This window comes from Sorex araneus, chromosome 2 (assembly GCF_027595985.1).
Source record: "Sorex araneus isolate mSorAra2 chromosome 2, mSorAra2.pri, whole genome shotgun sequence".
Taxonomy (NCBI): domain Eukaryota; kingdom Metazoa; phylum Chordata; class Mammalia; order Eulipotyphla; family Soricidae; genus Sorex; species Sorex araneus.
The window spans coordinates 196379009-196402512 of record NC_073303.1 but is presented as its reverse complement, the minus strand read 5'-3'; the positions used below and the strand labels follow the sequence as shown (position 1 = coordinate 196402512).

General features: G+C 50.7%; 1 protein-coding gene across 6 annotated transcripts in view; it reads right to left on the bottom strand.

Annotated features, from left to right (window-relative positions):
* EVA1C (eva-1 homolog C) overlaps window positions 1–23504 on the bottom strand; it is a 95225-nt gene that overhangs the window by 1103 nt on the left and 70618 nt on the right. For 4 of the 6 annotated variants that reach the window (XM_055129505.1, XM_055129507.1, XM_004620346.2 and 1 more), the window contains 3 exons: window positions 19502–19645; window positions 9852–9932; window positions 7854–7943 (listed from right to left, as the gene is read on the bottom strand). In XM_055129505.1, the coding sequence (XP_054985480.1) occupies window positions 7854–7943; window positions 9852–9932; window positions 19502–19645 (315 nt within the window). The remainder of the gene's footprint in view (window positions 1–7853; window positions 7944–9851; window positions 9933–19501; window positions 19646–23504) is intronic. The other 2 variants (XM_055129506.1, XM_055129508.1) reach the window with 2 other exon arrangements.

The window sequence follows — 23504 nt, the reverse complement described above, 5'->3', positions numbered from 1 at the left end:
AGTGGATGGTCATGGAGAGTATCATGATAAGTGGAATGAGTCAGAAAGAGAGGGGCAGACATAGAAGGACTGCATTCATCTGTGGAATATAAAATAACATAATAGGAGACTGACACCCAAGGACAGTAGACACAAGGGCCAGGAATATTGCCCCATAGTTGGAAGCCTGTCTCATGAGCTGGAGGAGAAGGCAGCTGGGATAGAGAAGGGATCACTAAGACAATGATGGTTGGAAGAATCATTTGGGATGGGAGATGTGTGCTGAAAATAGATAAAGGACCAAATGTGATGGCCTCTCAGTATCTGTGTTGCAAACCATAATGCCCAAAAATAGAGAGAGAGTATGGGGGAAATTGTCTGTCATAGACATAGGGGGAGGGGTGGAATGGGTGGAGATACTGGGGACATTGTTAGGGAATGTGCACTGGTGGAGGGATGGTGTTCAATCATTGTATGACTGAAACTCAAACATGAAAGCTTTGTAACTGTATCTCACAGTGATTTAATAAAAAAAAAAGGGGGGGACGGAGAGATAGTACAGTGGGTAGGGCATTTGCCTTGCACGGGGCTGACCCGGGTTTGATTCCTGGCATCCCATATGGGCCACTGAGCACTGCCAGGAGTAATTCCTGAGTACAGAGCCAGGAATTATCCCTGAGCATTGCTGAGTGTGACCTAAAAAGCCAAAAAAAAAAAGCTATAAATATGGTAAATATATATTACTAAATATATATATATATAATAATGGGGCCGGAGCGATAGCACAGTGGGTAGGGCATTTGCCTTGCACGCGGCCAACCTGGGTTCGATCCCTGGCATCCTATATGGTCCCCTGAGCACCACCAGGAGTAATTCCAGAGTGCAGAGCCAGGAGTAACCCCTGAACATCGCTGGGTGTGACCCAAAAAGCAAAAATAAAAGAGTAATCCTATAACCCCATGAATGAAAAAATAAAAGCTGCTCAGAGCATCGAGTATGATTATACATCTGAGTTTGTGAGAACACACCGAGAGGGATTCAGCAATGTTCAAACTCCACATCTGCCACTCATGAGCTGTGTGACTGAGGCAAGTTGCCCAGCCTCTCTGAGCCTTTGTTTTCCCCCATCTGGTAGACAGGGCTAAGGGGTATGGTGCCCTCCAGGTACAGAATTTCTTTTGTTTGTGCTTTGGGTCACACTCGGTGGTGCTCATAGCTCACTCCTGACTCTGTGCTCAGGACTAACTTCTGGCTGGGCCCAGGGCACCATATGTGGTGCTGGGGATTGAACCCGGGGTGGCCACGTGCAAGGCAAGTGCCCCACCCACTGTACTATCTCTCCTGCTCCAAGGTACAGAACTGTTAGGAACTAATGAGTTAACTCCAGTGTGGTTCCAGAGTGTTCACCGATGCATAGTAAATGCTCAATAAACATGGCTCCGGTTATTAGCAAATGAAAGATGAATTGAGATATAAATATTATAGAGATATGAATGTGAGTACTAATAGAGTGGATACTAGCCAAACTTAACTTTTTCATATTAAAAACAGGCCAGTAAAAGTTAGTAAATTAGGGGGCTGGAGTGATAGTACAGCAGGTAGGGCATTTGCCTTGCATGCAACTGACCCGGGTTCTATCCCCAGCATCCTATATGGTACCCTGAGCACCACCAGGAGTAATTCCTGAGTGCAGAGCCAGGAGTAACCCCAACCCCTGTGCATCACCAGGTGTGACCCAAAAAGCAAAAAAAAAAAAAAGTTGGTAGATTAATGAAAGTTCCTACACCCAAATGTTTATGTAATGTAACGGGAACAAACATGTTAATTTCTACTGTACACCATGGTCTAGATACTTTTATATTTTTTTCATTTGTTTATTTCTGTTTGGGGGCCACACTTAGTGGTGCTTGGGGCTTACTCTCAGCTCTGTACTCAAGGACCATTCCTGACAAGGCTCAAAGGACCATAGCAGATGCCAGGGATTAAGCCCACGTCGGCCTCCTGCGAGGCAAGCCCCCTACCTGCTGTATTATCTCTCTGACTGAAATTCTCTCTACATTCTTAATCATGGGCTGGAGCAACAGCACAGCGGGTAGGGCGTTTGCCTTGCACGCGGCCGACCCGGGTTCGATTTCTCCATCCCTCTCGGAGAGCCCGGCCAACTACTGAGAGTACCTCGCTCTCACGGCAGAGCCTGGCAAGCTCCTCATGGCATATTCAATATGCCAAAAACAGTAACAACAAGTCTCACAATGGAGACGTTACTGGTGTCTGCTTGAAGAAATCAATGAGCAACGGGACGACAGTGCTACAGTGCATTCATAATCATGACATACCCTGGTGCAAAAATATATATATATTATGCTCCCCATGAAAACATGGGGACCACATAAAATGTCAAGACTCCCAATCCCGGAACTGAGAATCCAGCTCTCCCCCTCATAGATCAGGAGGTAGATATTTCTGGTGAAGGACCAGACAGTAAATGTTTTTGGTTACATGGGCTGTATGGTGAGTCATGCCACTACATAGCTCTTCCCCTAGTATCCAAAATCAGCCACAGTCATACATGTGAGACTATGTTGGAGAAATAGTCTATTTTAAAAATTAGCTCACAGTATGAGTTTGCAGAGTCTGCTACAGAAGATTTGTTCTAATAAAACTTTATTTACAAACTTGACTCCTGGCCCAGAGTTTGCAGACTCTCATCCAGAGGCTATGCATGTTCTTTTTTTAATTTAATTAATTAATTAATTAATTAATTTATTTATTTTGCTTTTTGGGTCACACCTGGTGATACACAGGGGTACTCCTGGCTCTGCACTCAGGAATTACCCCTGGTGGTGCTCAGGGGACCATATGGGATGCTGGGAATCGAACCTTGGTCGGCCACGTGCAGGGCAAACGCCCTACCCTCTGTGCTATTGCATGTTCTAATAAAACTTTATTTACACACCTGGCTCCTGGGCCAGAGTTTGCAGACTCTGCTACAGAAGCTCACTGTGACATCAGTGCTGAGGAAGCCGGTGGCAGGACCAGCATTGCGGGGATTAGTAAACCAACCCAGATGCCAAGCTGTGAGCTGTGTGTTTGTTCTGGCCCATGACCTCTCAACCCAATGGCTCTTGCCTCCGAGCAATGCCACACGGATGAGAGAGATTCAGGTCTCCCCTGGTGCCTCTATCCTGCCAGCTCTGTGTTTTGACGCCCCGCGGCTGTCGAATTTCACTGGCGTCAGGGACCTAGCCACTAGGACCTGTCCAACGGACCTTCTAGAAGCAGGGCAGATTATTTCTAGAAACCTCAGCATCACCATGGCTGGGGGCCCCGGGTGCATACACACGGGTCTGGGGCCATGGCCTCACTCACTGTCTCCTTAGACACCGGCTCCACCCCTACTGGCCGCCAGTGGTGGTCAGCGCTGCTGAGAGGGTCCTTCCCAGCGCCCAGATATGGGAGGACAGGGCGCCGTGTTGAGCTGCCCGCATGGAGACAGGGGAAGGCTGTTTGTGCCGGGGTGTCTCAGTGGGGGCTGGCCGGGGCGGGCAGGGGCGGCCTCTGGGCTTCTGCCATCAAGCCAAAACGCACAAAACAGCCAGAGGCTTGCAGCGCTGGGAGTGGACCTTTCTCCTCACCCCCTGCCCCTGCTGGGTGCTCTGCGTGGAAGGGCCCCGCCCTATGGCCTGTCTCTCCTGGTTACCCTTCCCGCCCGCCCCCCGCCACGGCCCTCCCCGCCACGGTCCTCTCTAGCCCCTTGTGTTCTCCGGGGCAGGTAGGGGTGGCCAGCTCCTGACTCCCCGAAGAGTAGAAGCTGTGGCAGAGTCCTGGGGAGGAGACCCAATCTGTTCCTCTGTCGCTGACTCCAGCCAGGAGGGTCCAGGGTAGCCAGTTTTATCAGGAAGGACCCCACGCCCAGTGCTCCTCCCGCCTCTCCCCTCAGACTTCTAGGGAGCCCGGGCCAGGGAGAATCTGCCCCCAACAGAAACTCTTCTTCCTTTTCACCCCTTTCTTCCTCCCTCCCTTCTGTCTTCCCCCCCCTCCCTTACTTCCTCCCTCCCTCCCTCCCTTCCTCCCTCCCTCCCTTCCTTCTTCCCTTCCTCCCTCCCTTCCTTCCTTCCTTCTTTCCTTCCTTCCTTCCTTCTTTCCTTCCTTCCTTCCTTCCTTCCTTCCTTCCTTCCTTCCTTCCTTCCTTCCTTCCTTCCTTCCTTCCTTCCTTCCTTCCTGCCTTCCTGCCTTCCTTCCTGCCTTCTTCCCTCTCCCCTTCTCTCTCTTCCTCTCTCCCTCCCTCCCTCCCTCCCTCCCTCCCTCCCTCCCTCCCTCCCCTTCTGGACTCAGGTATTCTTGCTCTGTGCTCAGGAGTGACCCCTGGTGGTGCCAGCCTGAAGGAACAGCTCGCTCCATCCCTTACAAGCCTGAAGGATCGACACCCATCAATGCCCAGATCATATTACACACACACACACACACACACACACACACACACACACACACACACCATGCCCATCAATGCCAATATCATATTACACAGACACACAGACACAGACACACACACACACACACACACACACACACACCTCGTACTCCCATCAGTGCCCAGATCATATTATACACACACACTCCACACCACACACAATTCACACAGAGCTCAGGTTCAGAAACACACATGGCACTGTGTGCCATATCACATACACCGTCCACACCACATACATTCAACACACACACACACACACACGAACAATGACACCCTTTCACACACACACTTCTCCATTTCTCTCATTTCAAACTTTTTTTTTCTTTTATTGTGTTTTTGGGGCCAGACCCAGCAGTGCTCTGGGCTTACTCCTGGCTCTGTGCTCAGGGAGCACGCCTGGTGAGGCTTGGGGAGCCTTCTGGGGAACCTTATGGGGTGCCAGGAATTGAACCCAGGTTGGCCACACGCCCTGGGCCTGCCTGTGTGCAGAGAGGGGCCAGGAGGGGGCCTGGGGGCCCCTCAGGTGTGTTGAACTGAGTTGAGCCCCCCCACCCCAATCTGTGTGTGGAAATCTTCCCACCCAGCCCGCTTGTCTCTGGAAACAGGGACTTCCCGGAGGTGACTCAGGGGGACCAGGGTCCCGGGGTGGGGCCCTGTTCCTCTGGGGTTAGTGCCCCTGGAAGAATGCCAGGGCCAAAGCTACCAGTACCGTGGGGAGGGTGTTGGCCTTACACATAGACTACCCAGGTTCGACCCCCAGCACCCCAATAGTCCCAAGCCCACCAGGAATGAGCCCTGAGCACAGAGCCAGGAGTAGGCCTAAGTGCCACCAGGTGTGGTCCCCAAACAAACAAACAAAACCAGAGCTTGGGGTGGAGCGACAGTACAGTGGGCAGGGGATTTGCCTTGCTCATGGCCGACCTGGATTTGATCCCGGGCACCCCATAAGGTCACCCAAGCCTGACAGGAGTGAGCGCTGAGCACACCTCTGGGTGTGCCCCCCTTTCAAAAAGCCCTCTCTCTTTCCTGACTTTATTTCTCTGAGGGTTGTGGGTTAGGCACCCCACACCCCACACACAAGCCCCTGCCCCCCATTGGGGCTATTCCTGGCTCCGAGTTGTGTGACTCACAGCAGTCTTTAAGGGGACCCGGGAGGAACGGGGAACTCAAAGCTGCCTCACGCTGCCATAGCCACATGCGAGACAAACGCCTCCCCTCCTGTGCGAGTGCTCGGGGCCCCTGACTTTGCCTCTTTGTCCGTCTCTTGGTGACCATGTCTGGGGGTCTGTCTGTCTGTCACATGAGGACAGCGGGAGGAGGAGCTGGTCCGTAGCAGGGGACAGGCCTCCTCGTGCCTCGTCCTCACCCTTGTAGCCTCTAGAACGTAAGAGACCTGTGTTGGGGCATCGGCCTCCCTGACGGCCACCACAATTTGGCACTTTGAGGAGACCCACATGGTTGCCAAGAGGCCACAGACCAGGTGCCCTCTCCAACTGTTATTCCATGTGAAGGGCTTTCTGAGTCCTCCCAGGGGTCCCTGGAGACTTGGTGAAGAGGTGAAGTCTAGTGTGTGAGGGGCCACAGGGCTGCTCTGCGCTGGCAATCAGCACGAAAGCTAGAAACGGAAACCTTCAGGTTCCAGAACAGGGAAAATTTGAGAGGAAACCAAGAGCCTTGTGAGGAACGCTGATGTCAGCAGGTCTGAGTGCCATTGTACTCTGGAGCTAAGTCGTTCCCTCAGGGCCTGCCTTTTCCTCTGAGGAGGGCCCAGAGCTCAGCCATTCCTTCAGGCCTGCCTTCTCTGAGGAGGGCCCTGGGCTGAGCTGTTCCTTCAGGCCTGCCTTCTCTGAGGAGGGCCCTGGGCTGAGCTGTTCCTTCAGGCCTGCCTTCTGCCCTGAGGAGAACCCACAGAGCTAGTCCCTCAGGTCTGCCTTCTCAGGAGGCCCTAGGCTGAGCTGTTTCCTCAGACCTGCCTTCTCTGTGTAAGGGCCCTAGGCTGAGCCTTTCCCTCAGACCTGCCTTCTCCTCAGGAGAGTCCTGGGCTGAACCTTTGCTACAGGCCTTCCTTTTCCTCTGAGGAGGGTCCTAGCACCAGCAGGCCTGACTAGGCAGGGGCATGACCTATGAGACTCACGCACTTGTCACCAAAGGCCTCCTCGGAGGGCTCATCTCCCTGTACTGACATTGCTGCGACTTGCAGAAGCGACATTCCAGAACTTTCCTCAGGGGGCCCGGAGGGCGGTGAGGAGAGATGGCAGGAACCCTCCCTCAGTGACACAGCCCTGACCCTGCTCCTACAGGCAGGCGGCAGAGATGTTCCTACAGGGAAACCTTGGCAACCGGGAACAACGCGGTGACTCAGGGACCCTACCTGGACTGGGCACGACCTGTCTGAGTTACCAAGTGATTGTTTTGGCTCCGTTTTCTTTCCGCCAACACAAGAATTCATTGATCCGTGACTCCCTGTGTTTGCTTCCTGCCTGTGTGTGTCCCTGAGTGAGACTCTCTGGCGGGTGGGTGGCCCCAGAAAGAACAATCCCTGAGGCGAGGCCTCTGTGTTTCTGGAGCTGAGAAGGCCTGGGCTGCCATCTCCAATGTCAAGGCGTCCTTAAAAGCCTGTGTGGTGATTAAACAGTCAGCTTGTTAACAAGATGTAGGCATTCATCCATACTTGGGCATCTGGGTTGTTTCCACATCTTGGCTAAGGTACTAAGCGCTGTGGTGAACGGATCTATTCACAGATCCTTTCAATGTAACGTTTTGGGGGGCTGAAGCAATAGAACAGTGGGTAGGACACTTGCCTTCCATGCAGCTGGTGGGTTCGGTCCCTGGCATCCTAGATGAGCCCCGCCAGGAGTGATTCCTGAGCACAGAGCCAGGAGTAAGTCCTGAGCACAACCGGACTTCCAAACAAAACAAACAAACAGATGCCCCCCAAACAAAACAAACAAACAAACAAACAATAATGTCCTGAGATTTGGGGAATACTATGCAGCCCTAAAAAAGAACAAATATCATTCACTTTACCAGAGCATAGATGGAATTTGAGTGTATCATGATGAGTGAAGTCAGTCAGAAGGAAAGGGACAGACACAGAATACTCTCTCATATGTGGGACCTAAAATTACACAACAAGGTATCAAGAAAGGGCCAAAGTCAACACAGAAGATCTGATTACACCATTGAGTTAGTGGGGGAAGGAATGTTGGGGTCCTTGGGAGGTGGGCACACTGGCGAGGGGTGTGGTGTTGGGATTATGAGCCTGGAAAACCATCACTAACAGTACTGTAAATATCAAAACTTCAACCAAATTTTAAAAAAGGAAAGGAAACCCCATACAGACACACACACACAAGACACAGCTAGTCCCTCAAAATACTTCAGCGCTCCCTCCCCCACCTACCTCTAATGTAAGCGAAGGCCGCCAGCGAGCTGCTCACCAGGGCACCGTCCTTCCTCAACACCCTCGTTCCGCTGGGGTCTGAGTTTATTCCTGTTTCACAACAAATATAAATAAAATCAAGACCAGTGACCCCCAGCCCTTTGAAGGACGCTGCATGCTCCTCACCCAGAATGGACACTGGCAACAGAAGGTCATGGAGACCAGACCAAGGGGCCTTTCCCTGCACCCGGAAGGACATTTAGGAAGTGATCCTTGAGGTGCTCAAGTGCCAAAAGGGATCTAGACGTTTGAAAATGGGCAGACTCCAGCTTTTGGAGATCTGTTGCACGCCACTGAGAAGGGCCACTGAGAAGGGAGTGCATTTGGTGGTGCTCGGGGGCTTTTCCCAACTCTTCTCGGGGGCCCATGTGGTGCCGGGGGTGAAAGCAGGTTGGCCACTGCACTATCTCTCTGGCCCGGACTGAGTTTCTTCCCCCCACCCCAAAAGGTGAGGCGTCCATCCAGCCTCCTGACAGCATGTGTGGAGCCAGGGAGTGGTGTGATAGGAGAAGATGAGACTCGACTCTGCCGGGCAGTGCTCTGGGGCCCAAGGCAGTAAAATATGGAACAGATGTGCTTTATTGCAACTGTGTGGCAGCTGGGGGTGACCCCTGGGATGGTCCAACAGGGCTGGGATGCAGACTGTGGGGGCCAGTCTGTGGGGTGCTCTAGAGCCTAGAGCATTACCCTGAGCTTCGAAGTGAAGGGTGATTTCTCCTCTTTTAAAACATTTTTGTTTGTTTTGTTTTGTTTTGTTTCTTTGTTTTGCTTTTTTGGGTCACACCCGGCGATGCACAGGGGTTACTCCTGGCTCTGCACTCAGGAATTACTCCTGACGGTGCTCAGGGGACCATATGAAATGCTGGAAATTGAACCCAGGTCAGCTGCATGCAAGGCAAACTTCTTACCTGCTGTACTATCGCTCCAGTCCCCAGCTTTTAAAAAAATTTTTTCTTAATTAATTACCTTTTTTTTGGCTTTTTGGGTCATACCTGGCAATGCACAGGGGTTACTCCTAACTCATGCAGTCAGGAATTATTCTTGGCGGTGCTCAGGAGACCATATGGAATGTTGGGAATTGAACTCGGGTTGGCCGTGTGCAAGGCAAACGCCCTACCTGCTGTGCTATTACTTCAGTATCCCCCACCCCCCAATTTTTAATTTCTTGATTTGGAGGCCACACCCAGTGGAGCTCAGGGCTTACTCCTGGCTCTGCATTCAGAGATTACTCCTGTCAGGGCTCGGATGGTCTCCACACAGGGTGACAGGGATTGAACCTGGGTCAGCCACACGCAAGGAAGTGCCCTACCTGCTGTGCTTTCTCTCTGGCCCCTAGGAAAGGTGATTTTTTTTTCTTTCTTTAAAAAAGAAAAATTCTTAAGTTTTTTTTTTTCTATTTCTTAATGCCATCCTGGGCTCCAGGCCATACTATGCATGTCACATGTCACATGTGATAGAAAACAAAATGCCCCTCCCCCCCAAAGTCAGCTTCCCACACAGATGCTGAGAGCCTTTCGATTTGCACCTGGAGCCTCAAGGACCTGAATTCCATTCTAGACTTGGCGCAAGAACCAGAACGTGCACACATGCCCCTCTTGGCATCATCCTAGTGGAGACATCACCCAGGGCCCTGCTGAGAATCCAGCCCTTCCAGCAAGCCCACCCTCCAGTCCAGGACCCCAACTCTCTCTTTCGTGATGTGATTTGCTGTTTGTTTGTTTGTTTGGGGGCTCAGAAGGAAATGGACAGGGGATTTCTTCTAGTTCCATTTCAAAGCAAAACAGGGGCCACCCTTCCCAGCTATAGTGGTTTTCTGGCCACAGCACCCCATATTGCTCCAACACCCAACATTCTGGCCCCCGACACCCTGCTCGTCCTAGTCCCGGCACCTGGCAGGGCCCAGAGGCGCTGTCTCACTTCATGAGCAGAGAAATGCCGGGAGGAAGCCATAGAAATTACCATAGTCACCATCGTTCTGCTTCAGAGAAGGTTTTAGATTAGCAATGGCTGGGTCGATCGCCGTGAGGATGCTCTTGGGCACTGAAAACCAAAGAGAGAGATGTTCAATGCCTCGTCTACTTCAGGCAGTATTTGTTTGTTTGTTTGTTTGTTTGTTTGTTTAGGAGCAGGGGCACACTCAGCGATGCTCAGGGGTTCCTCCTGGCTCTGAACTCAGGAATCGCCAAGTCAGCTCTTCATGACTTGGCGGTGCTCGGAAGGACCACATGGGATGCTGGGAATTGAACCTGGGTCAGCCCTGCTGGGCTCTCCGAGAGGGAGAGAGGAATCAAACCCAGGTCAGCCGCATGCAAGGCAAACGCCCTCCCTGCTGTGCTATCACTCCAGCCCATATATAATGAACGTTTGGAGGCTGGAGCAATAGTACTTCAGGGAGGGCATTTGCCTTGCATGCGGCCGACCCAGGTTTGATTCCTCCGTCCCTCTCGGAGAGCCCAGCAAGCTACCGAGAGTATCCCACTCGCATGGCAGAGCCTGGCAAGCTACCCATGGCATATTTGATATGCCAAAAACAGTAGCTACAAGTCTTACAATGGAGACGTCACTGGTGCCCACTCAAGCAAATCAATGAACAATGGGACGACAGTGCTATAGTGGTCTTCATTCATCCCTGTCGCCTGCTAGTGTAGCCCAGTGGTATCTGTTCGCTCCAGGAACACAAAGAGCCTCAAACCATTCATTCAGGGTTTTGACAAAGAAGTCTGACCATCTTGGAGGTGGGTGGCCACACGGTCTTTTGACGTCCCATGGAATCCAGTCAGTAACAGCTCTAGTCCAGCCGTCATCTCTAAATAGCATTACGTGCCCATCTGATTTTTGACACCTTGGCAAACAAGACAGTGTCCCTGACTCTTGATCATCTACAGAGGTCGGAATTCCGGATTTCTTCTCTCACTTGAGTGAAATGTGATATTCCAAGCATAGCTCTTTCGATTCCTCTTTGGGACACCCGAATAGCGTTCTCGTCCTGTTTTGGTAGATCCCAGGTCTCTGAGGTGTATGTTAGTGCAGGAAGAACAGTGGAGTTGAAAAGATGTGCCTGGAGCCGGAGGTTCTTCATCCTTTTAACAACTTCTTCGACCCTCTTGAAGACGTTCAATGCTGCTCTCTTCCTCCTGCACAGTTCTGGTGCCAAGTCATTCCTCATGTTGAGTTCTTGACCCAAGTACACATAGATGCTGAATTTGGAGATGTTCATTCTATTGAGAGCAAATGGAACGTCAGGGACTAGTTCATTTTTCATGAACACTGTCTTGGTGAGATTCAGCTGCAGTCCAACCTTTCTAGACTCGCGTTTGAAGTTGGCCAACATTTGTGCCGCTTGGCTAATGTTTGGTGTTATTAAAATGATGTCACCAGTGAAGCAGAGGTGGTATAGTTGTCGACCACCTATCTTCACTGCCATTTCTTCCCATTCCAGTTGTCACATGACATTCTCGAGGGTGGCACTGAAGAGTTTCAGTGAAATGGTATCACCCTGCCGAACCGCTCTCTTTATGTCAATGATCATTTATTGCATTTACTTGTAGAATGATGAGATCCTGGTGGTGAATCCGTAATACAGCTCACAGAGGATCTTGATGTACTGAGTTGAACGCCCTGTTTGGCTAGGGCTTCGATGAATGCTTCAGCCTCAACAGAATCAAAGGCTTTCTTTAAATCAATGAACGTTAGACAGAACGGCATCTTGAATTCTCACAAAACTTCAATGAGCTTGGTTACTGTGTGGATATGGTCGATCGTGCTATTTCCTTTTCGGAACCCAGCTTGCTTGCATGGTTGTCCTTCATCTAGTGTTCTGCCTATTCTATTCAGAATGACTCAAATGAGCAACTTATAGACAACAGACAACAGGCAGATTAGGCGATAGTTGCTGATGTCGTAGATGTCTCCCTTCTTGTACAACAGAATGATCTTGCTAGTTTTCCATAGGGGCGGAACCTTGCATTCGGACAGGTAGCATGTGAAGAGCCGAGCCAGTGTATTGATGAGTACTAGCGGCAGATTCTTCAGGTGTTCAGGTCTGACCTTTTCTGGACCGGGTGCTGTATGTGTGTTCACTGATGAAATGGCATGTCAGATTTCAGAAGGGAGGACATTGGGAATGACATATCCATCCTGTGGAATTTGTTATATGGGCAGGTGGACATGGCTTTCAAAGAGATCTGAGTAGAAGTCATGAATAATCCTCTCCATCGCCCTTCTGGAAGATGTGATAGATCCATCAGGACATTGGAGGGCAGTTATCTTGGTCTTGTAGTTGGTGAAGGACAGGTGAGCGTTGCGAATACTTTTCCCGCTTCTGCCACAACGGCCAACACTACTGCTCTTCTCTCTTTGAGGTCTTCCTTTATCGCTTCTCTGCACACTTTGCGAGCTCGGATGTTAGCTTGTGGTTGCCTGAGACTCGTGCCAAACCATGTTGGCGAATGAGGTTGAGAGTTTCCAAAGACAGGCATCTGTTTGTGGCTTTTCCACTCCCGGCATTCCTTGCACAGTCATGAAGGTGCTGAACCAGTCGACTGTATTCCTACTCGATGTTGTCAATGACAGCATCTTCCCATGTTGCCACAATAGTGCCAAAGAGCTCCCAGTTGGTGGTCATTTTGGGAGTTCTCTTCTTTTTTTTTTTTTTTTTTTGCTTTTTGGGTCACACCCGGCGACGCACAGGGGTTACTCCTGGCTCTGCACTCAGGAATCACCCCTAGCGGTGCTCAGGGGACCATATGGGATGCTGGGAATCGAACCCGGGTCGGCCGCGTGCAAGGCAAATGCCCTACCCGCTGTGCTATTGCTCCAGCCCCGGGAGTTCTCTTCTTAAACTTAAACTTTGCAGCCCTTTCTCCCTGCTCTGTGAAGTAGAATTTTGCATGAAGGAGACGGTGGTCCAATCCCGTTTGGAATTTTGGGACAACTGTGACGTCGATCAGGCAAAACCACCGATTGAATATGATGTGGTCAATTTCATTGTGGAACTGTCCACCGGGAGACTCCCATATCCAACATTTAGATTCGGCCTTCTGGAACTGTGAGTTACCATGGATGGTCTTGGTCGACATGATGAACTCAGTCTCTCACCCTGTTTGTTCCATTCTAGGCCATGGGTCCTGATGTGGAGTTCTTTGGGCGACCTTCTCGGTCCTATCTTGGCATTAAAATCACTGAAAATGATCTTGTAGAAGTTGTGGTCTTCTTTATAGAACTTCTCCAGCTCCATGTAGAACTTCTCAATTTCTTCTTTATCGTAGTTGGATGTTGGTGTGTAGATGACGAAGATAGAAACTGTTGACAGTGAGCCACATCTATTCAAGTGTAATCGTCTGACTCAGGTTGTTAGGCATTCAAATTAATCGATGCTCAAGGCCAAGTTCATGTTGACAAGGATGCCGATGCCACCGACACCTCTATTGCCACATGTTCCAAGGAACAGTTCTTCTCCAGTGTCGAAAATGGCGTGATGTGATCAATGCCTTCTCATTTAGGTCAGACCAATGATGTCGTACTTGATCTTCTGCGCTTGCACCATCAGTTCCTCGACGGATGCTTCTGATGCCAGTGACCGTGCGTTGAAAGTACAGACAGTCATTTTAGTCTTTCTTTGTTTTGGCAGTCTAGTTCACCCCTGAGATTTTTATCAACCTCTCCTTGCTCTCCACTACCCAGCCTTCTCCATGCTCCAGGCTGCTTTCCGGTCACTCAGGCCGAACCTCACACATGAATGAAGCCCCACAGAACCAGGTAAAGCAGAACTTTTTGACCTTGGACTCCAAGCTCACGAGACCTGGAAACAAGATCCTCTGTCTGCCTCCTCCAATCTCCAGCACCCCAGGGATCAAACCCAGATGACACACCTTACTGGCACCAGATAAATACCTCATCTGCTGACATCCACCACCTCTACTACCCAGCCACCGCCATGCTCCAGGCCACTGTCCGGACTGCACGGCCGCAAAGCAACACACCACATGACACTTAATACCCATTTTCCATAACTTCTGCACCATATTTGATGGGGTTCAAATATGGTGTGAACCATGGGAACACTTGTAAGGGTGATTAGAGGCCGCCCTAAAAGCCTCCATCCCTCTCGGAGAGCCTGGCAAGCTATTGAGAGTACCCAGCCCGCACGGCAGAGCCTGGCAAGCTACCCGTGGTGTATTCGATATGCCAAAAACAATAACAACAATAGGCCTCATTGGCCTGACACTGAAAGAGTCCCCAATATAGCAACGTTAAGAAGGATGAGCAGGGGCCGGAGCGATAGCACAGCGGGTAGGGCGTTCGCCTTGCACGCGGCCGACCTGGGTTCGATCCCCGGCATCCCATATGGTCCCCCAAGCACCGCCAGGAGTAATTCCTGAGTGCAAAGCCAGGAGTGACCCCTGAGCATTGCTGGGTGTGACCCAAAAAGCAAAAAAAAAAAAAAAAGAAGGATGAGCAAAAAAAAAAAAGAAGGATGAGCAAGCAAGCGAGTATATATATATATATATATATATATATATATATATATATATATATAACAGAGCCTGGCAGCAAGGCAGAGCCTGGCAAGCTACCCGTGGTGAATTCGATATGCCAAAAACAGTAACAACAATTCTCACAATAGAGACATTAGTGGTGTCCGCTTGAGCAATGAACAATGGGATAAAAGTGCTACAGTGCATATACATATGCACTGTACTGTGAGTGATCAGAACTGACTGATCACTCACTCGGAACCAGGAGTAGAACTGGGAGTTGACCCCAAAGGGGCCCGAGGGAACTCCTGGGGTTTCCTCAGGCCCCTTTGGGGTCTGACCCTAACTCCCGGGGGTCAGGGCCATGGCTCAGCGTGGGGGTATAGCAGGGAGTAGGGGTGACTTGGCTGGTGAGCCTGTGCCCTGCGTGTGGGAGGCCCTGGTGGCTGCGGGCATCCCTGGCACTGCCAACCAATTCCTCAGAGAGTGTGCACGGCTCTGGACATCGACTAGAAATCACTGAATTGTCTTCATGTGAGCTCTTTATGACTTGGGGAATTTTAAGGCCTGTAAATTCCTTCTGAAAAACACAGTTACCTTCAATGTGAACCACTCTGCTTTTTACCCAGAATGCCTCACCTCCTCGCTTCCATTGTAAGTCTAAGAGAATTCTGGAATCCACTGATGGAATGATCCTCTGAGGCTTGCCTTTCCTTCCTTCCTTCCTTCCTTCCTTCCTTCCTTCCTTCCTTCCTTCCTTCCTTCCTTCCTTCCTTCCTTCCTTCCTTCCTTCCTTCCTTCCTTCCTTCCTTCCTTCCTTCCTTCTTCCTTCCTTCCTTCCTTCCTTCTTCCTTTTCCTTCTTTTCTTCCATTCCTCCCTCCTTCCCTCCATCCCTCTCTTCCTTTCTTTCTGTCTTTCTTTGTTTTTTTTTTCTTTTTGGATCACACCTGGTGATGCTCAGGGGTTTCTCCTGATTCTGCACTCAGGAATTATTCCGGGTGGTGCTCAGGAGACCATAAGGGATGCTGAGGACTGAACCCAGGTCGGCCGCGTGCAAGGCAAATGCCCTACCCACTGTGCTATCGCTCTGGACCCTCTTTCTTTCCTGTCTGGAGCCTGGGCATCCCTGGATTTTTCGTGGGAGCCACACCCAGCTCTGTCTACAGGGGCGCTGAGGAGTCTGTGCAGAGCCAGGATTAAAACTGGGCCTTGTGCATGCAGACTGTGTCCATCCTGGTCAACCCTTTCTCCAACCCCCCTCCTTCTCTCTCTCTTTCTTTCAGGGTGGGGGTTGGACCACAGCCAGCAGTGCTCAAAGCCTACCCCGGGCCCCTGATCACTCCTGACGGGGTCTGAGGGACCGTCTGTGGTGCCAGGACCCAACTTGGGTCAGCCACATGCAAGGCAAACTCTTGGACCTGTGCTATCTCTTCAACCCTCTTTTTCAAAACCTTGTTGTGAGGAGTATGCCTGGGGGTGCTCGGGGGCCCATGGGTGCTGGGAATCAAACCCAGGATCTCAGCCGTACCAGGCCTGTGTGAGACTACTTGGTAAGCACCCCAGCCTTTACTCTCTAAGTTTTGATTTTGTACTCTTTGTTTGTTTGTGGGGGTGGCGCCATACCTGGCAGTGCTCAGGGGTTACTCCTGGCTCTTCGCTGAGGGGTCACTCCTGGCAGACTCAGGGGCCCATAGGGGGCACGGGGAATCAAACCCAGGTTGGCCACATGCAAGGTAAATGCCCTACCCGCAGTGCTATCTCTCCAGCCCCAAACCTCTAAACTTTCTAAGAGAGGGTGAGGGGAGATGTGGGAAGCAAGGCAGCCGTGAGACCCTTCTAGAAAGTGGCTGTAGATTCTAAGACTAAAGTCACAGGCTCTTAGGGATCCCAGGGAAATTGGCGGACAGAGGCCAAGGCAAGAGCTAAGACACAGAGCAAGAATTCTGAAGGCCAAGTTCAAGGCAGCCAGTGGGAGAAAGGGGGAGGGAACCAAATATTTTTGCTGTGCAGAAAATTGTTTGGGTTTTGTTCTTTAGCTCAGCTGGTATCTGGGAGAAGTGGCAACAGGAAGTAGAAGTGAAGCCAAAACAAACGGTGCAAGTTCAACTGTACTGCAGTGTGTGTGTGTGTGTGTGTGTGTGTGTGTGTGTGTGTGTGTGTGTGTTTTCAAAGCTAGTTCGGCATCTTCAGCCCAAGCAAACTCACTTCCGTTCTCAGAGCCCTCAACCAGCAGGCTCTGGGGTGGCCTCAGAATCAACATCCAGGGAACATTCCTGCCCGGGGGGTGGGGGTGGTGGTCTGTGTGCAGGAGGCAGGAGGAAGCAGCGTCCAGAGTCACTTGGTGGCGTGGCTCAGTGACAATGCAGGAGGCATGCCAGGGCCTCCCAGGGGGCTGAGCAGGGGGGCGGGGGCTGCTCAGAGCCCTGTGTGATACTCTGGAGAAAGGCAGGCAAACAGTCCCTGCTGTCCCCCCACCCCAGCCCCCAGTCAGAAGGATGATTCCTTGGCAGGATTTAATCCAGCCAAGGGCAGCACCTTTGCTCCTCTGTCTCTCGGCTCGTCTCAAACCCATCCTGACTCTGTTCTCTGTTCTCTGCCCAGTTCTCTGCCCAGTTGTCTGCTCAGTTCTCCGCCCAGAGGTCTGCGCGCCAGAGCGCAGGACTCAGATGGAAGGACGGTGCTTGCCAAACCCTCCAACATGCAGAGGATCCTTCGCCAGCGACTGGCTGGCAGGCTCAGGAAAGTGCCCAGGGACTCCCCCAGGCTGGGTGGGTGGGGATCAAAAGGGGGGGGGTTACAAACGCCTCTGGCATGGACAGACTCTTTTAGAACCTTTGAAAGTGCCACAGGGGCCACACCTGTCTGTTTCTCGTCCCTGTCAGACTCAGTGCAATGCAGGGACTGGGGCTTGATGTCTTAAACCTTCCCCCACCCCACCCCCAAACACACACACACACACACCACACACACATACACACACTTGGGACCTTGTCAGAAAACAGCCGTAAGGCAGTCTTCACGGGACCACGCGTAGAAGCAAGACTGTGTGGTCCTCGGAGCCAGACTGGGCTAAGGGGTTCTGTCCCCATCCATGAGCCTCTGGGATACACCAGTCACCCCAGAGAAAAGAAGGAACAGAGTGAGAAGTAAAACCCAGAGCACAGCTGGGAGTGGCTCAAGAATTTAAAAAAAAATTTTTTTTCACCTTAAAAGCAATTTAAAAAGCAAATACGAGAATAAAACAAGTGGGCCAGAGAGAGGGGGTAAGAGGGGGCCACTTCAGGGCTGGCCAGGGTTCACGCGACCCAGAGAGAGCAGGGGAAGGAATGTCGAGTCACTGAGGGCCAGAAAGCAGGGCCCCAGGGTTCACAGGCAAACCTCACCAGCTGCTCTTACAGGTTATAAATTCTAGAACCTCCCACGGACCCAGATGGAAATCTCTCTTCCCAGTGACATCACTTGGACCTCATCTGCTCATTCTTTTTTTTATTTGCATGTATGTGTGTGTGTGTGGGGGGGGGCGGGGGGCACACAGCTGGTGGAGCTCAGGGCTTTACTCCTGGCTCTGCACCCTGGGACCATTCCTGGTGGGGCCTGGGGCACCGTCTGGGGAGCCGGTAATGGCCAGTGCTCTGACCCTACTGGACCATCTCTCCACCCTCGGCTTACCCCCCTTCCTTTTATTTAACCCTTCCCACAGGCTGCTCATCTGATGACTCAGAGTTTTTCAAACTCTTCAAAGTTTTTCAAACACTTTTTATAAGTGGACCAAGAAAATGCTCTATCTTTGCTGACTTGCACATCATGGGCCAGAATAATGGGTGGGAAAAAGGCTCTGAGAGTTTGGTACCCTATCAGGCTTCGAGGGTTTGGTACCCTATCAGGCTCCGAGGGTTTGGTACCCTATCAGGGGACAGGGTAGGCGGGTGGACTGTCTGCAAACTCCTTTTATTCAAGGTACAGCTTTTTCCCAGTGGGGAAAATCTTCAAGTCCCCCTACAAAGTGCCTAATCTTTGTTTTTCTTTTTTGAGGGGGGCCATGTGCACAGCCAGAAGTGCTCTGGGGTGATTCCTGATTCTGAGCTTGGGAAAGGAACTGGGTTCGTGGGATGCAAGGTAAGTGCCTGAAACACTGTACTCGTGACGAGGGGATGCACAGCAAAATAACACTGAGACATCATCTCACGCCAGTGAGAATGACATATATCACAGAGTCTGGGAACAGCCAGTGTTGGTGGGAGCGTCACCTGGTTCAGCCTCTGTGGAAATCTATGTGGAGATCTAGCCATAACACAGGAAAAGAATTCTCATATGACCCAGAAATACCACTTGTCAGCATTTAGCCCCCTCACACAAGAACGTGAATTCCAAAGGGCTAGCCACACCAATGTTCATTGCAGCACTTAGTACAATAGCCAAAACGCAGAAACAACCCAAATGCCCAAGTACAGATAAATAGATCAAGAAACTGTAGCACATATACCTAGTGGAATACTATGCAGCTCTGAAAAAGAACAAAAGCTGTGGATGGAGCAATAGTACATTAGGTAGAGCATTTACTTCACATGTATCCAACCCAGACTTGATCCCCAGCATCATATATGGTTACCCAAGCACCATCAGCAGTAGTCCTTGAGTGCTGAGCCAGGAGTCACCCTTGAGGATTGCTGGGTGCAATCAGAACAAAACAAAACAAAACAAAACAAAACAAAACGAACAAAATCATGCAATGCGTGGCCACATGGGTGGATATCCTGCCGAGTGAAGCCAGTTAGAAGGAAAGAGACAGGTGCAAAGTGATCTCTCCTATGTGGGACTTAGCAAGACACATAATAGCAAGACACATAGCAAGGGACACATAGCAAGACAGCAACAAAAAAGCAAAAGCAACACAACAGAAGAACTGACCCACAGAACTGAGTTTGGGGCGGGGAGAGAGTTGAAAGGAGATACTGAGGTCCTTGGGGTAGGGAGGTGGGTGCACTGGTGATGGGCAAGTGTTGGGGTGATGTGCATGGCAAACCATGATTGTAAACCTCAGAATATCAACCAATACTAATTTTTTTTTAAGTTAAGTAAAAAAGAAAAAAAGACGTGTGCTCTCTCTCTGTCCTGAAAGGGCCCATTCTTACCACACGCGTAGTTGACCGTGAGGTATTTCTTCACTCCTGGCAGGCAGGGGCTCCCGAAATGGTGGTTGTTGACAATGATTGTGCATCGCTGCTTCCCGTAGCACCTCCGGGATAGGACTTGCAGCGCCGAGTAGGACAAGCAGTCTGAAAGACACGGAACGGCAAACTGAGTTACAGACGTACGCCCGCCCCAGAGCGGATTTGATTTTCTTCCCTAAAGAAATGTGCGCGCTGGATTTCAAACCCCAGGGGAGTGTTTCCCTCACTTTGGTTTTGTTTAGTTTGGGGGCCACACCCCGTGGTGCTCAGGGATCTTCCCGGCGGTGCTCAGGGGACCGTAGGGGGTGCCAGGGATAGATAGGTTGGCCACAAGCATGGCCAGTGCGTCCCCCACTTTATTATCTCTCCCCTCCCCCCACTATGTTCTCATGGGTGTCATGAAAGCGCCTAGAGAGAGGCTCAGAGCGGAGCCCGATGAACAGAGCTGGCTTCGTGGCCTGGAACTAGGAGAATGCCAACTTGGCTTCTAGCACCAAGTGCCTGGCACCATCCTGAATTTCTCCGCACCTTTTGCTTGTTTGTTTGTTTGTTTTTCTTTTTGGGTCACACCAGCGACGCACAGGGGTTACTCCTGGCTCATACACTCAGAAATTACTCCTGGCGGTGCAAGGGGGACCATATGGGATGCTGGGACTCAAACCCAGGGTGGCTGTGTGCAAGGCAAACGCCCTACCTGCTGTGCTATCGCTCCAGCCCCTCCGCACCTTTTCTGAACAAGATATCAGCGTGTTTATTTTGCCCGGGCCTGAAAAGTGATGTCAGGGGTCCTGTATACCAGTCAAACAAGTAATTACCGAACTAAGGTCCTTATTTCCTTTATGGACTTTCTGCTGTGTGGGGACATTTTGCTCATTGGTTGATTCCTAAATGAACACACTGAGCCATGAGGCTGGAAACTCGTCTCACCGGCTCAGAATCTAATTTTTAAAATTAAAAAAAAAAATTTAATGAGTCACCATGATATAGTTACAGACTTACAAACTTTCATGAGTGCGTTCCAGTCAAACAATGTTGAGTACCCATCCCTCCACCAGAGCCCATTCTCCACCACCAATGTTCCCCGTGTCCCTCCCCCCCACCCCCTCTCCTCCTTCCCACCCCCTGCCTCTGTGGCAGGCACATTCCCTCTTACTCTCTCTGTCCTTTTGAGTGTTATGGTTTGCAATACAGGCATCAAGCGACTATCACGTTTGGTCCATAGTCTACTTCCAGCACGCCTCTACTATCCCGAGCGATCCCCCCAACCATCATTTACTTAGTGCTCCTTACTCCATCCCGGTTGCCTTTCCCCCCAGGGCATGAGATGAGCTCTCAGGATCTAATTTCCATCGCTCATTATCTAATTCTCTAAGACCCCTGTCCAAGCGTAATGAGCAAACAAGTGCATGAATGAATGAATGGAGAAATGAACCAATCAACAAACAAATGTGCTGTTGGCCCCAGGAAGCACGGGGGGCGGGGCACACTGCGGAGCACCAGCAAACACGCATTGGAAGATGCCAGCCTTGCTTTTCATAGCATGGAAAACGCTGATGGAGAGACAAAACCAGCTGGGTGGCCCGTGTCGGATGTTGGAAGGCAGGGGGCTCGGGTCAAGTGTTGGAGGCCCACAGAGCACACGAGAGATCATGACAGGGTTCCCGTAGGAGAGGGTGTGGTTGGGGGGGAGCCAGCAAAGATGGGGGGCAGAGAGAGAGTAATGACCAAGGCAAGCAGGGGTGAAGCACACCAAGGGATCACAGGGGTTGGCCGCGAGCTGGAATTGTGGGAACGGGCAGGGAAGCATCGAGAAGGGTGAGAAGAAGCAGCAAGGAGGTGGCCGCCTTTTCGTGCTTAGCTAAGTGGTTGCATCTCCTTCTGCCAGCAACAGAGAGCCTGAAAAAAATCACGTCATGCCGTTATTCTTATCCTTTGGGGCAGAGCGTGGGATGCCCAGGAGAGAAGAGGACTCAATGGCAGGAAGCTCTGGGAAGCCATTGACGAACCCGTAAGGGCAGGGCTCAGGGTGGACGAGAAGGGAACAAAGGCATCGAGGAGCCTCTGCAAAGGGCCATTCAGGGCAGCTGACAAAGCTCTATTCTCAGCTTTTGCTGTGTTCTGCTTCCAGCAACTCTCTGAGGGATTATTTTTTTAAATTATAGATGGCATACTCTATTATACCAGAATCATTGCTATGACATCAACGTCCCATCCTGGTTTTAAGTAATACTGGCACAATTTCTGGGTTTTGGGACACCTACAGGAGTGTCCCTGGGCTCCTCCTGACTCTGTACTCAGGCGTCACTGTTGACAATGCCCGGGGGAACGAGGAGGTGCTGGAGGTGGAATCTAGCATGCAAAGCACGTGCTCAAGCCCTTGAACTATTTCCCCTGACCTCAACAAAATTAAAACATAAATTCATGAGTTGAAACAATAGTATAACAGGTAGAGCATTTGCTTTGCATGCGGCTGACCCAGGTTCGATCCCTAGCATCCCATATGGTCCCCCGAGCCCCACCAGAGGTGACCCCTGAGTGCAGAGGCAGATATAAACCCTGAGAACTTCTGGGTGTAGCCCCAAAACAAAATAAAATTCAGATAATATTCACATTTCTTTGCAAAAAATTTAGCATAGAATCTTTGATGATCACATGGTGAGATATGGTATTTTATATTAAATGTTTTGTTATTATGTGCAAAACATTGTGAACCCAGTATTAAGTTGACATATTATGTAATTATTTATGTTACATATACACAGAGATGATTGATAGATGATAGAGGGATGAACAGATGATGGACCAATGAGAGGTATTGGATGGATGGATGGATGGATGGATGGATGGATGGATGGATGGAGAGATGAGTGAAGAGATGGATGATGGATAGACTAATAGATGGACATAGACAATTAATGGATAGATAGATGATGGATGAATGGATATCTGGACAGATAGATGATACGTGAATGGCCAGAGATATCGGTATTAGGTAGATGATGAGAGATGTGATGGATTGAGAGATAATGCACAGAGAGATGGAATATTCATGAATACTAAGATGGATGGACAATGTGTGAATACATGGATGATGGACAGATGAATAGATGTATGGATGAATGGACAGATGAACGGATGGATGGAAGATGGATGAATGGATGGCTGGATGGATGAATGACTGGGTGGGTGAATGGATGGATGGACAGAAGGATGGATAGATGATGACTAAATAAAGGATGGGTAGGTAGATGGATGGATGGGTGATTGCATGGATGGATAGATGGCTGGTGGGCGAATGGATAGATGGGTGGGGGGTGGCTGGGTGGATGGATGGTTGGATGGATGAAATGAGATGGATGGGGGGTGTGGATGGGCAGATGAGTCAGTGGGTGGATGGGCAGAACTTTTGGAGACGAGGTGGCAGACATAACCTCTCTCTGGCTGGGGAAGGACAGAAGTGCAGCCCAGCAGGGTTTGGGCTGGACACTCCTGCATGCCTCAGGCTGTGGTTTGGCCTCCGAGCTCAGCCCTCCAGTCTCCAGCAGAGATCAAAGATGATTCAGCGCTGAAGCCTGGGGGCTGAGGGAACAGCGGGGCTCTGCCAGGGATGGAGAAATCTCCAGGCGCAGGCAGTCTGGAGAGCTGGATGAAGAAGTCGGGGGAAATGTGTCCTTCTCCGCATTTCAAGAAGAAGGGGACTTTTTTTTTTTGGAGCGATACTACAACCTCCCAAATGATGGTCAGGGAGCCTGGGGCTACTCAGGAGATACTCAGTTAACTGGGTCAGATGGTTAAACAGTCCTCTCAGCGATGCAGCGCTATCTGGGGGTTCCCGGAGCCCCCCGGGGCACTCAGGGGCTGGGCAGAGCTGGGGATCGAACTCAGGTCCCAGTGCATGCCAGGCACGTGCCTTTGTACAGAGCTATCACCGGGTCTTGGGGCTACTTTGAAGATGACCCAGAGG